We start from the raw sequence: 15000 nt of genomic DNA, 5'->3' as shown, positions 1-15000 counted from the left end.
GTCTGTTAGGCGCAATACAATATTTCAGGACAAGGACAACACTGTTTTACACCAGTGAGATCTCCTAGTTTTTTGTTGTTAAAAATTTTTCTTTGCAGTGGACTTCGCCAACAATAACACTATTTTAAACCTTCCTCGTTATATTTTGAAGTGATATTCATTGATGAGCCATTCACATTTGAAGTCGTTTGTTTTTTATTTGACAAAATGTGAAAATGATGCGTTTCCAGGAAAAATTAAAATAGCTTCTGTTGGGATTATACTTTTGATCTCGCATTTTGTCCAAATTCTCTTGCATCGTAATGTTTATCAACTTTTTTTGTTAACTATATTGCAGTTGCAAGGTTAGGAAGTTCATATTGTTGCAATGACAACCGTTTATATGTCCAGAATCGTAGTGATATAAAAAATTGTTTTGTAGTTGTTGGTCCTGGTGTAGGATTTAAAGAGTTGGTTAAAAACGGTTTACTGAAACCTGGTTGGTGTATCTATATTTATCCAAGCACAGTTGAACATATTAAATACTTAGACAATATGTCTGCCTTTCTCAACTCTTTTTTATTATACTTGCATTATTAACCAGCTAATTGTTTAGTTGGATTATTAAACAATGGCTCTTCATGTTTATTGTCAACATGAATAAATTGATTGATCTGTCATCTTTTCCACAAAATATACAGGGTCCCGATTTTGTTGCTGACTCCGAGTCTGATTCCTCTACGTACTCTGTGAGGTACCCAATGCTGAGTACATCATTGTCTTTGGAACCTAGTGCTCATTCCCCAACTCAGTCAGAGCCTCATCCACAACTATCACAGACTGAACCTCGTTGCCAGTCTGGGACCCAGGTTCAACCCGAATGCTATACACTTGCAAACCAACGTGTTACGTGCAATGGTGAGTCATTTTTTTGTCATTCTTCTCCTTTGATATTTGTGGGATCAATTTTAATTTACCCATTCCTTTTAAAAGAAAACTTCCACCCCCTCCATGGTGCTGCATTTGTGTTATTGCATTTTTTTTCTGTTTTGGCAGTGCTGCGTCGCAAAATACGCTACCATTTACATAACAAGCACAAATCCAAATTTGATAGGGTGGACATCTTAGAATCTGAAACCCCAATGTGTGAGTGATATCAGTGAAACCAGCCATAAAAATGTTCATGTTTATTTTATTGGGGTTTTTTTTTGTCTGTAATAGACTTAAATTGCTTGTATTGTAAGTGTTAAAATGGTTTTTTTGTTACAACCCATCTATATATTAAAACTGTTTCTTTGTATTTCTATGATGCTTAAGGCTTTTTTTCACAGACCAGCTGGAAACTTAACGAGAATCAGAGTAGATAACATTTTTATTAATCTTGCAACCTAAACAGTATATGATGATTGGGAGCATTTAAAGAAAAGCACATTTTCTTTTTAATTTGTCGGTACTAAAATTATACTTTGATAATGCCTGCTGTGCTACAAACCCTTTTGACTTCCAGGTTCAATATTTTTCTTTATTCTAAAATTCTTGGGTTTCCTTTCAATGACAACTGAGATCATTAAAATTCAGCTCACAACATGATGTGTGTAGATTTGATGAAAACATATGTTCGAGTTGAGAAGCAGTGTTCACGAACTTGCTGATCGTTTTTACTAGCATTTATTTTCCTAACTTACCTGTATCAATTAACAAAGGCAAGACTCAAATATTTTCTATCTGAACAGTGTGTTTGTTATTGAAATATTTCCGGCATATACATGTCATATTTCATTCCCACAAAATATAAATCAGGATTAAGTTGTCTGGGCATCAGCATCGTTCAGGCAGTTGGGGGGAAGTCTTTAAGGAATTAATGAAGCCGATGCTCAACCGGTCTGGAGGACGTTTGATTGATGTCGGCTGTTTGTTCTGCCAGCCGGTGATGTTTTCTCACTCCCTCAATGACAAAGTCATTGTTATGACTATGAACTATAGTCTATTATTACTTTTGTTACTATATTAATTGTTACTTATAGCCGCTACTGTTATTATTATTAATTATTATTATTATTATTATTATTATTATTATTATTATTATTATTATTATTATTATTATTATTATTATTATTATGATATTGCCTTCATTGCATTCTATTACTATTATTGATATAATTAATTTCTGATTGTTGTAAATAATTTATGTGAATTGAATTTTGTCGATTGGCCAAGGGCCTACAATAAACTTAAATGAAATGTTAGTCTTTGGATAGGACTTGGGTCTATTCTTGATTGCTTTTCCGCCTGGGTCGAGTGAAGCATTTGGAGTAAATTTTGTTGCTCAACGTAAAAAACATGACGCTTACCATTCCGCTGATACTGATACCTCCAAGGGGTGGTTGGGGAAAAACCTAAAATTCTTTTGACATTCTGTCTGATTTTTCGCTGAAACAACAAAGGACAATCTATGTATTCAGATGAGACTTCAATGTGTTACTATTCCGATTTATGTTCATATTTTGATTATAATGAAGAGGGAACCCTGAACCCAGTGAAGTGGGTGGATTGATCTATTTATTTCTATTTCAAAACAAAAATATGGCGTCTTTTCACTGGATTTGTTATGTGGCAGAGGTCTCCACAAATCTAACATACCTCTTCCAAAGGAATAGATGGTAGAAAAGTATATAACAAGAAGGAATTATGACAGTTACTTGTCCAGGCCTTAAATATTTGGAATGCTATTCCTCTCTATCGCTGTCATGTAGCTGATGTGCATATGATCTGTCTATTGATTTATTTTCATAGTTCATAGCATGATGTGCTTTATTTTCTTCTTTTTTTTCCAGAGAAATACAAAAAGCCAAGGAGACCCTGTCCATACTGTGGACAGTTGCAAACAAAACTCTCAAGGCATTTGATGAGGAAACACAAAGATGAGACAGAAGTTACAGAGGCCATGAAACAGCCTGTAAAGGAAAGGGATAGAACAATGGATTATCTCAAGAAAAAGGGCATTTTTTATTCAAACACTAGAAACAATTCAATAGTTATGCGTGAGAGAGCACAAGGGTCACATGAAGTTGTTATGTGTGCTGGCTGTAAGGGGTTTTACTCTGGACGAAGGGTTTATGAACACAAAAAGAAATGTAGTACTGAGCATGCTCTGTGTACTGGGGTTGTAAAATTTTATCCCGTGGCTCCCAATGCAAGTAAAGAAATAAAGGAGAATATTCTTGACAAATTTCGGAATGATGAAGTGGGAAATTTGTGTCGATCAGACAAAGCTATAGTATTGTTAGGAACAAAATTGTGGAGTAAAAGTTCAAAGAAGGAGAGAAAAGTTATAATGAGTGATTTACGCATCTTAGGAAATTTGATTTTAAAAACTAGGAAGAGAACGAATCAACCTTCTTTCTCTGGAGAGGACGTGGTGAAGCGTTGTAACTTTAATGAAATATCGCAAACCATTTCTGAAATGACTTTGAAAGAGGATGGGACATTGAAAGCAGGCTTGAAGCTTTCAATTGGATTTATATTGAAAAAGTTAATTAATTTCTTAAAAGGGGAATATATAATGCAAAACAAAATGGAAGAATCCGCAGAGATAGATTTGTTCAAAGCTGTCCTGGATTATAATTGGGATAGTATTTTTTTTACAGCCAGAGTTCAATGTGAAGCAAAGAGAACAAATTTGAGAAAACCCAAAGAGATGCCATTAGAGAATGATATAAAGAAGCTACGGCAATTTATTACTGAAGAGATGGTCCGTATTTGTGAGGATGATTATCAATTATTTGATTCACATATGTTTGTTAGGCTTCGCAATGTCATCGTAGCTAGGCTTACAATGTTTAATGCGAGGAGAGGCGGAGAACCCGCAAGGATGTTGTTAAAAGACTGGAATGATGCAGATTCAGGTGTATGGGTTGATCCCCAGCTTGTACAACATGTCACTGATCCTCTGGAAAAAGCGTTACTTGAGAAGTATAAGCTGGCCTATCAGTCTGGAAAGGGAAGCAAGATGTTGGTCCCTGTGTTGATACCCAATGACACAATTCAGCCTTTAAGGAAACTTGCACAGGAGCGTAAAGCTGTTGATATTTCAGACAACCCATTTCTTTTTCCAAATACAGGAATATCCAAAGATCATGTAAGTGGTTACATTGCCATCAAATATGTCACTTCCTTAGTAAAGGATTTAGAGAAACCCCAGTTGTTAATAGCTGATAAATTCAGGCACCGAGCTTCGACATTATTTGCCTTACTTGATGTCCCACAACACGAGAGAGATGTCTTCTATCGACATATGGGACACAGTGAATCAATCAATCAAAACATTTATCAGTGTCCACTTGCAATACGAGAAATAACAGAAGTTGGTCATTTTTTGGGTCAAATTGATAACTCAGCATCGGTCACTGGGGAAGGAAATTGTAACATTGAAACAAATGACTCTGTAGTGAATAGAGACTCAAATGCAAATTTTGGAACATCCATAGTAACAGCTGCAAATCAAGAAGAAATATTTGATGGTGAAGCAGGAGTGCCAAATCAGCTTACGTGTTCTTCAAAACAAACTGAACCCAAGAGGAATTCAAGCAAAAATCGGAGATACATGTCATGGTCAGATGAGGATACAGATAGAGTCAAGTCATATTTTAAAAACTTTGTCGAAGATGTTTCAGCACATGGTTCAAGGGGATCATTACCTAGAAAGTCTGAAATTATTCTGTTCTTAAAACACCACAGGGTATTTTCACAAAAAGGAATCCTGAAGGTACACTAATTAGTTTGGTGAAGACAAAGATTTTTAATGAAAGAAATAAATATAGAAGGGAAAGAGCGTTTCAATCGGTGTAATGACAATCATGAATTTGATTTGTATTACATTCATTGTATTGTATAGTGTTATTGACATATTTTGGGGGTTTACAAAAACGTTTTATCTTTATATAGTACAATCTGTTCATCATTGCAATATCCTTTTTTATATTATATGAACATTCATTTGCTCAGCTTGAGAGACAAATGCTTTGTAGAACCATAGCTGCCAACCGTTCTGTTAAAAACGGATTTGTTCCGTATTTGACTTCCTGAGTCCGTAAGTGCTTATTTTTAGTTCAAAATCCGTATTTTGTAATTTTTGACTAATTTGTGGTAAAAAAGCCATGTGAGCCTAATGAATTATTATTATTGATCCATTATTATTACTATTACTACTACTACTATTGTTGTTATTATTATTATCATTATTATTGGTGTCCAGTGAGAGCATAATCTCCATTTGTGTAGCTCTTTAATTTGAATTATGCCTCTAACATAAATGATTTTCAACAATTAAAAAAGTTCCATTCGTTTATATGACGCCTGTATTTTACTCAAACCTTTCATAATGTATTGGAGATTTGCATAGGATATGGATGTTAGCCTCGATATACTTTGAATATTCTAAGACAGTATTGATACTTTCACTATTTGTTACAAATATTATTTTAATTAAGAATAAAATTAAATCCACCTTTTGATTGGAAGGTATTCAATAAGAAAATCAATTGCTTATATTGATTAAAGATGACAATGATTATTTCCCTTTATTAATTTATGAAATATATAAATTTAATCCCTTTAAAAACATCTTCATCTGATTTTAATTTTTTTTTTTTCAAGCAAGCTTTTGTAACGGTTTAGGTTCAAGAAAAATAAGTATACTCCATTTTTAGGTGTGTTTATCTTGTCAAAGTAAAGAAGTAGGAATTCTCTAATATTTAGAGGTGCATTTTACTATAACTACTATTATAGTATACTACTTAAAGACCATTATGTTGCATGAAAGAAAACATATATGCAATCGTCTACTTTTTATCTGAACTCACCTAATTTTTACCCCAAAACGCCCTCTCAAGTGATGTACCAGGTTGGTAGTTATGCATTTCTAACCATCTTAAGTTATTTCATTTATTTTACAATCGTGCTTCTTGTGTATTGGTCCTTATCAAAGTTGAGGCAGTTGAATTCTTTCTTTATATTGTCCGTTCTGAATTTTGATCTCATTGTGGAAAGCTCCCATAGCGGGCAGGGAGGTACACACTGTGTCTTCTATCCCCTTATATCTGTTTTCCAACATGCTTTCAGTCTTTGTCTTGGAATGAGATTACTTGTTTTTTTCCTGGCCCTCGCCGGAGTCCTAGCTGGGAGGGAAGCAGTCAAATGCATATTTATTGTTTTGGGAGATGATATTTTTTTCCTTGTAAATCATCTCTCTGTTATGTATTATTACTATATTTGTTATTTTTTAATGTATAATGTAAGCATTTGAGTGTGTTCCTCTTTGTTGGATTTTGTTCTTGTGTCCGGATAAGACTTATAGGTGATCTCAAACTTAGTACATTGGTGATACGCTCTTGGAATCTACATCTGATCCCTATTTGTTCCCAGTTCCCCTATGTCTTACTTTCTCTTGGATGCTTCAACTGTAATTCTAGAACTTTTTACTATCCAATTTTCTTCCTTTTTACTGGCGCTGATATAACCTAAATGTGTTGCAAGCGCCGTAAAACCCTTAAAAACAAAACAACAATCATTGTGGAAAGTGTCATTTTAACGATTCAAATGTGCTGGTACTAAACCCGATAATTGAGCAACATTTGGACTAGCCTCTGTCATCTCAAACTTGTTAGTGTTAGTAATAGTAATTAAAAAGGCTGACTTTTATATGTTGCGATTCGATGAAGGGGGGGGGGGGGGGGGGGGGGGCTTCGGCACACATCGCCCCTCATCCCGGGCAAAATGAGCGTTCCTTATTTTATTTTTGAAAAGTTGGCAGCTATGTAGAACTATCTGAAAGAATCAGATATGGCAGAATAAAAAGTCTTTCTACTAACCCTAACTTAATTGGCCAATGTAGCTTTATGTTCAGCATTTTCTAGATACCTAATGTAAAATTTCACTATTCTTTTTATGATAGTTTTAAGAGTTGCAATCTTTAGAGGTGACTGTCAAGAAATGACACCTCTGTGCATTTAATTTCATTCTTTCTTTATCCCCTCATCCTTAATCAGAATAATAATAATTAATAATGAAAAAAAATGCAGCAACGACAGCTTAGAACGGCATAAAGTGCTTAAGAATTATTTTTTTTGCATTAAACTTTATTCAAACGATTTTCAACACTTTTGCTTCACAGTTTATGCTTTTTAACAAATGCAATTAAGCAACTTACCAGCAACAACATATTGGTTTGTTATCATTTGAGGGTTTTATCAGTAAAACTGTTTCTATCCTTTTATGTTGCACTGTACACATAGCAAACTTCATGCTTTTATTTGGTGACCAAAGACTTATGTGATACAGTGGATGAATGTTTGTGATGGCTTTTGGAACTGAAATAAACCTGCAATATGATTTGTAGACTTCTATCGTTATGTATCATTTTTCGGTCAAATGTAAATGTAATTTTACACGAGCTTGATGTATCATAAAACCCACAATGAGCTCAACGTGCAGCTGGTAGTAGATTTATATGGACACGAACAACGTTGTTACAATTCAGTAACGTACTCCAATTAACACAAGTGAGACTGTAAATGAGACTTTTACAATGACTCTGCATCGCCACAAATATGGATTCGAACCCTGGCAACTCGGGCGTCAGACGAACTGTCTACCACGAAACCAAAGCAAGCATTGTGCAAGTTAAAGTGAATGAGATGTTGATTGAAGCCGTTCATTGTGTCCATCAGATCTGCTGTCCTATCCATCCAACTCCATTCACTCACTGGGTGGGGTTCCCGACTTCCCATAATGGGCAGGGACGTACTCGTTGCGTCTTCTATCCCCCTATGTCTGTTTTCCAACTTGTTTTCTGTCTTTGTCTCGGGATGGGATGGGATTACTTGGTTTTGTCCAGGACCTGGCTGGGAGGGAAACAGTCAAATGTATAGTTCGAGTTTTGGGAGATTATATTTTTCCCTTGTAAATCATCTGTCTGTTATGCTCTTTATTGTTTTGTTTACATATTATTTATGCTTTGTAAACATTTGAGTGTATCCCTCTTTGTTGGGACCTGTGCTTGTGTCTGAATGAGACGTTTAGGTGATCTCAAACTAAGTACTTTGATAGTGGGCTCTTGGAATCTACTGTTTCCTATTTGAAACAAATCCCCTTTGCCTTACTTTTTCTTGGGTGCTCTAATTGTAGTTCCAGAACTTTTTACTATCCCATTTTCTTCCTTTTTACTGGCGCTGATATGACCTTAATGTGTTGCAAGCGCCGTAAAACCCTTAAAAACAAAACAAAACAAACCAAGTCCATTCAGTGGTATACAACAACAAATAAACTCCTCTGCCTGGTCCCTTCTATCTCTGATCTTAACCTGGGTCGTCAGGTTTCTAAAGGGGTCGGGGACTGCAAAAACAATGGCGCACGGAGCAACTGGGAATATTTTTTGCCGTGTTTGAGTCCCAGGTTATTTCCCTGAGCGCCCCTTCTGAGGGATGGACCTTCCAGGAGTTAGTAAATGCGTTGCTCGGCCACTTCACTCTACGCACACTGGGATAAGCTTCGACACTATGGCCATGAAGCTCTTAATCTTAAGGACTTACTTTATTTTAGACAATTTGGTGGTAGCTCACTTGAAAATGCACTCTTAGGTATACACATATATAAACATATACTGGGCTCCCTCAAAGGGTTTTTTAATGTGGTCTCCCTAAAAACATGTTTTTACCAAATGTCTCCTTAAAGCTACAGAAACACTTAGTAAAACATTAGGGGGACCGAGTAATTTTCTATATACCATTGTGATCATCAAGCATCAGAATTGTGTTCATAAATCATTGTAGGGAATCAAACTATACTCATTTGAACAAAGATTGAACAGTTTAATCAATTTGAACAAGACATATGCTTGGTCCTCCAATTGGTGCATTTCACAGTGGTCACCTTAATAGTGGATTGATACTTATATATATATATATATATATATATATATATATATATATATATATATATATATATATATATATATATAGGCTACATATCATAAATACTCTTATTACCCAAGACTGACAATTTGTACTGAATAGAGAAATCATCCCATCCACTTATCATTCCTCACTGTCTCCACCCATAATCGGGTTTTTAACCAAGGCTACGCTGGCTTGCTCGACACACATCGTCACTACTTACTCCTCCCAAACCACTGCCCATTTTAGGGTTGTTTATTACTGATCCCCCCCCCCCCCCCCTTCCTTCTTTCTTTCTTTCGTTTTTCCATTATTTACCAAGACTAAATTAAACGCTGAATGAGTTTGCCCCATCCCTCCAATCACAAAACTAAGGGAGATGTGTTGGAGAGGAAGAGGATGAGGAAGGGATGAGGAAAAAAATTAAGAGAGAGAAAGAGAGAGAGAGAGAGAGAGAGAGAGAGAGAGAGAGAGAGAGAGAGAGAGAGAGAGAGAGAGAGAGAGAATGAGGGGTGGAGGAGGATTAGGGAGAAAGAAGAAGAAGAAGAAGAAGAAGAAGAAGAAGAAGAAGAAGAAGAAGAAGAAGAAGAAGAAGAAGAAGAAGAAGAAGAAGAAGAAGAAGAAGAAGAAGAAGAAGAAGAAGAAGAAGAAGAAGAAGAAGAAGAAGAAGAAGAAGAAGAAGAAGTGAAATGAATGAAAGAATGGAAGTAAGAATGAAAGAAAGAAAGAAATAGAAAAGAAAGAAAGAATACCAGTTGCCACTTCCTTGTCATATGTCGACTCCAACCCCGATTGTCAGAGACAAACAATAGAGACATTATAACAAAGCCATCTTTTATTGATGACAATACGCTTCAACAGTCGTAACGTCACTTCCCTCGTAATGACGCATGGTAACTTAGTAACTGGCTTTAAACTATTGGAACAATGGCGGACGCCCTTATGAAATATTTCTCCGACGAGCATAAAAGCGTATCCAGATGGGGAAAAAAAACATTATAAATATGATCATGTTTTGACTTTTATACATTCTGATCACGTGACATATTGAAAAGTTCTAGCCAGCATGAAGAATAAAAAGTACCGATTTCCATTGTTGAGAACCACGATGGCCGCCGTCCGTTGCTGGGCGACGTGACACCAGCCTATCGAATCCAAGTATCCCTATCACTATACCCACGGCGTGAAGTTTGTGTCACCCTTCGACTTCCTGCTGTTGCTGTTATTATTGATTTTGACATTCTTATCAATAATAGGGTAGAAAAGGCGTGACATCAAACCCACCACTCTTTTGGTTCCTAAATTTATTTTCTTCTAGAAATGTTCTTCGGTCATTGTCTGTGTTCGATGACTTATTTTTCAGTGACCGTTGATTTACTTGCACATATTGTGTTATTTGTTTGAACATGGAATTAAAAAAAATAAAAATTATTTATTTATCTTTTTTTTTTCTCCAAGACATGTTTTTTTCTATCATTGTCTGTGCTCGATGACTTATTTTTCAATGTTAGTGACCTTTGACTTATTTCTATATATTTTATTTATTTTGTTTCATGAAAAATGATGTGCATGTGCTTATATATTATTATGGTCAAGTTATGGTTATTTATTTATTTATTCGCTTATTTATATATATATATATATATATATATTTTTCTGTCTATTTATTGATTATATTCAAATTTATTTATTTATTTATATATCTCATTATAATGGTAGTTTCCTCTTACATGTATTGATTTGAAATAATATGTAAATGCATGGTACATATTGGCAAGAACTTAACTCACTCAACCCTAACACCGACTATATCCGTAGCTTACCCGGGTTACTTTTACGCCATGCCTATTTATTACATTTTTATGAGACAAATTATAGGCGTAGTATCAAAGTTAATGTTTTTAGTTTTTACATGTTAATTATAGTTGAATAAAACTTTCTATGGAATTGCTCAATTTTAATACATTTTTTTTCTCCAATTTTGAAAAGTAGCAAAAATCTCTAGGATTGAGTGAGTTAAAATAAACCTTTGAGTTTGAAATGAATGGACAACATCCTTGGGGGAGTGAGCGATTGTAACCAGTCCTTGGGAGTACCCGTAATCAATAGGTTACGTAACTATTTAAGTAGCAGGATGCATGGAGGCAGATTCTTAGGATTACGGGACGTAAAAGAGCGAGGATGGATAATCTTTATTGACGACCAGCACTGAAACCAGAAGATCTATTAGTATTACACAATCTTTCGGAAGAGGGGTTTTTACAATTCCAATGAAATAGGAACCAGGGAGAGAGAGAGAGAGTGAGAGAGAGAGAGAGAGAGAGAGAGAGAGAGAGAGAGAGAGAGAGAGACAGACAGAGAGAGAGAGAGGGAGGGAGAGAAAGACAGAGAGAGAGAGAGAGAGAGAGAAAGAGAGAGAGGGGGGGGGGGGTGCATTTTAACGACACCCGACTGAGGTTGCACACACACACACACATACACATACACACATGACCATAATGTGTAATTGATGATAATGACTCAGAGAGGCTTCCCTTTGGACAGCATTTCATTAGACATCTAACACATCAGCACATTTTCATCGAAATCAGACCGACACGGTACGCAACACACTACACACAGTATAAGGAACCAATTTGACGTCGTTCAGCTCTTTGTTATTGTTTTTAGAAAGCCAATTCGGTGATCATTTCTCACTAAATTCTATCAATCAAACTATAAGCGTTAAAGGTTGTACATATTTTTGTTTTGGTACCATATATTCGACTCGTGGATGTTATGAGTATTTAACATAAACGCATATTATCAATAAAAATGTATGTATAAGGTTACACTTATTTGTGTGTGTTGGTAGGTTTCATCTGGCTGGAAGATGATGCGAGTATTTTACCTAAATGCATAGCATCAATACGATATCCCATAGCCTCACATGCCGTGTCGCCGATGTTAGACTACACCCCGTGTACTTTCAGGTCATTCTACTCAGTTGACGTCACTCGGTTATTTGTTATTGTTTTTAACACCGCCAGTTGGGTAAATAGTTCACACTATAATGCATACAAGTTTAAGATTTCTCAGAGTTTTCATCTGCCGCGCAGAAACTGTGAGCATTTTACATAAATAATAGATACTGTGCGCTTGGCTAATAAACTCATAACATTGCCATCCGGAAATATAATAGACCAACACACAAAACTATGAGTGACCTTGAATGTTTATAGTCTGGTTAATACAGTTTTGTGAGAATTACTCATACAAATGGATGGCAGAAAACAATAACAAAGACCTGAGTGACATCAACTACGTTCTATCTATAGATTATTGTTGTTTTTTTTTTTGTTGCCATCCGCGTTTATGAGTAATTCTCACTAAACTGTATTAACCAGACTATAAACGTTCAAGGTTACACATAGTTTTGTGTGTTGGTCCGTTATACTTCCGGATGACAATGTTGTGAGGCTTCTTAGCCAAGCGCATCCTATTTATAAACGTTACAAAAAGTTTCATCCGATGTGAGTATTTTACTTAAAGGCATACCATCGACTTTAAGTAAAATACTCACATCGGATGAAACTTTTTGTAACGTTTATAAATAGGATGCGCTTGGCTAAGAAGCCTCACAACATTGTCATCCCACAGCATCGCAATGCCTGGTGCGACACACACACACACACACACACACACACACACACACACACACACACCCCGTGTCAGTCTGTCGTCTCAGGTCATATTACTCATCATCAACCCAGTCAGCCAGCGATACAGACGGGTAAAGGATGGATGGATGGACGGACGGATGGATGACTCACCCTGTCCTCTATCATTGTCACGCATTCCTTCCGCCGTTTGGACTTCCTTGGTGCTTCCCCCAACCCCCCACCCTCTCTTTCCCCTCCCGCCTTATCTCCACACCCCCTTACCCCTACTTTATTTTCAATGGAGAAAAGAACCGGTTTTTATCTAAATATGTTCCTTTACTGATACATTGGGTTTATGTTAAAAACAAAAACAAACCAAAAAAAAAAAACCCTCTTAATATCCGCCAGCCGGATATAACACACCGAATTCCAACACACAAACTATGTGTAACCTTGAACGTTTATAGTCTGGATTCAGCGAGTATTAATCATAAAAAAGGATGTCTAAAAACAATAACAAAGAGTTGATGAATGACGTCAACTTCGTTCCTTCTATAGATAGTATGCGTTTGGCTAAGAAGCTCATAACAATGCCATCCGGAAGTATATCGGACCAACACACAAACTATGTGTAACCTTGAACGTTTATAGTCTGGATAATACAGTTTAGTGAGAATTACTCATAAAGGCGGATGGCAACAAGCAATAACAAAGACCTGAGTGACGTCATCTGCATTCTATCTATAGCAACTCACACACGGACATACACACACATACACACACGGACATACACACACATACACACACAAACACATACCGAACACGTGGTCATCATCACCACCACCACCAATAAAACCACCACAACTCACTCCACATCCAACGCCAGTTGATGCCAGTTTGTCAACAAATCTCTGATTGAAGTATCGATGTCCAATTCCCCCGCCCCCCACCACCCCCACCCTTCACCCCAACCGCCCCCATGTACACCCACACACACCCACACCAATACACACACACACCCACAATTCACTCGTTCAACGAGCGATGGATGAAACCCAAGCCGAGCCTTCTTACAGTGCCTCGACGATGTACCTAGAACTTGAAAAAAAAAAAAAAAACCTGATCGATAAGTACTGTTGATTAATTAGTCAATGCCAATTATCGGTGCGGCTTTGTGCTCTTGTGGCATGACACTCGCTTTCGGATCGGAAGGTCCGGGGTTCGAGCCTCGCTCGGCGCATAGTTGAGTCCTTGGAAAGGATTCTTTACTAACATTCTCTCACCGTACTCGGATGTAAAATGAGTACTTGGCCGTTAACAGCGTTGTCTCTGTCGGAAAAATTATAAGATCGCCTAACAGGCGTCATGTCTCGTTCTAAATGTTATGTGTTGCAGTTGGCTAGGGACCCTTGTAAAGCGCTTAGAGCACGTTTAGTGGATATTGCGCTATATAAAAGCTCAAGGTATGAGGTCGCACTGGACTCTAGTCTAGATACTGAATGAAGACGATTTTGAGTTATAGACTTACTTACTTACTTATCCGAACCAGCGACCACCTGAGCTCTAGCCCTTCGGTCTTGTGCCATGAGGTATAAGTTAGACGTCTTTTGTAGTTGTTCCAGGTGACTATACATACAGTGTGTTACTGATGCTTGGATGTGGTGGGAGGAATGTGCATCTCGATTCAGTTATAGACAGAATGATCGATTTTGAAGTTGAAGAAAGAAAACTTACACCTTTCAATGAATGCATTATTGAAAATTGGGCTTTTATATAGCGCAATATCCACTAAACGTGCTCAAAGCGCTTTACAAGGAATCCCTGGTCAACGGCAACATTTATCTTGTAGGACGGGACATGACGCCTGTTAGGCGATATTACCATTCTTTTCGGAAAGAGACAACACTGTTAACGACTAGGTACTCAGAAGAAGAAGAAGAAGAAGAAGAAGAAGAAGAAGAAGAAGAAGAAGAAGAAGAAGAAGAAGAAGAAGAAGAAGAAGAAGAAGAAGAAGAAGAAGAAGAAGAAGAAGAAGAAGAAGAAGAAGAAGAAGAAGAAGAAGAAGAAGAATGACAAAAATGATGATGATGATGATGATGATGATTAAAATTGAAATTATAAAAATGCGTTTCGTCAGTGAACGACAAGAACTGTAAAAAGAAAAAAAAAGAAAAAAAAATCATTTAAACTCGATAACACATTCATAGATGCTCTTTTGCCCGTGCAATTGGGAAGTCGTCAATCAATCAATCAATCAATCAATCAATCAATTATTCGTCAACAAATGCCGCGTTCCTTTGATCACACATCTCCTGTGTGGTTTTACGGTGATTCCACACCCAGCGTCATCTCACAGTCGATCGATAAGGACTGTTGATTAATTGAGTCACCGCCAGTCATTGGTGCGGCTATTTTGTGCGTGCTCTTGT

The 15000-nt window shown here is 36.7% G+C and overlaps 2 protein-coding genes across 7 annotated transcripts in view; one reads left to right on the top strand and one right to left on the bottom strand.

Annotated features, from left to right (window-relative positions):
- LOC144956640 (uncharacterized) overlaps positions 1–9797 on the top strand; it is an 11919-nt gene extending 2122 nt beyond the window's left edge. The window contains exons 4-5 of the mRNA XM_078887280.1: positions 681–897; positions 9730–9797. Of these exons, the coding sequence (XP_078743406.1) occupies positions 681–897; positions 9730–9797 (285 nt within the window). The remainder of the gene's footprint in view (positions 1–680; positions 898–9729) is intronic.
- LOC144956602 (transmembrane and coiled-coil domains protein 2-like) overlaps positions 1–15000 on the bottom strand; it is a 432530-nt gene that overhangs the window by 79443 nt on the left and 338087 nt on the right. The gene's annotated exons all lie outside the window — the stretch shown is intronic.

This window comes from Berghia stephanieae, chromosome 11, assembly GCF_034508935.2.
Source record: "Berghia stephanieae isolate SIO BIC M18660-M18661 chromosome 11, UCSD_Bste_1.3, whole genome shotgun sequence".
Taxonomy (NCBI): domain Eukaryota; kingdom Metazoa; phylum Mollusca; class Gastropoda; order Nudibranchia; family Aeolidiidae; genus Berghia; species Berghia stephanieae.
This window is presented reverse-complemented; position numbering and strand designations above follow the sequence as displayed.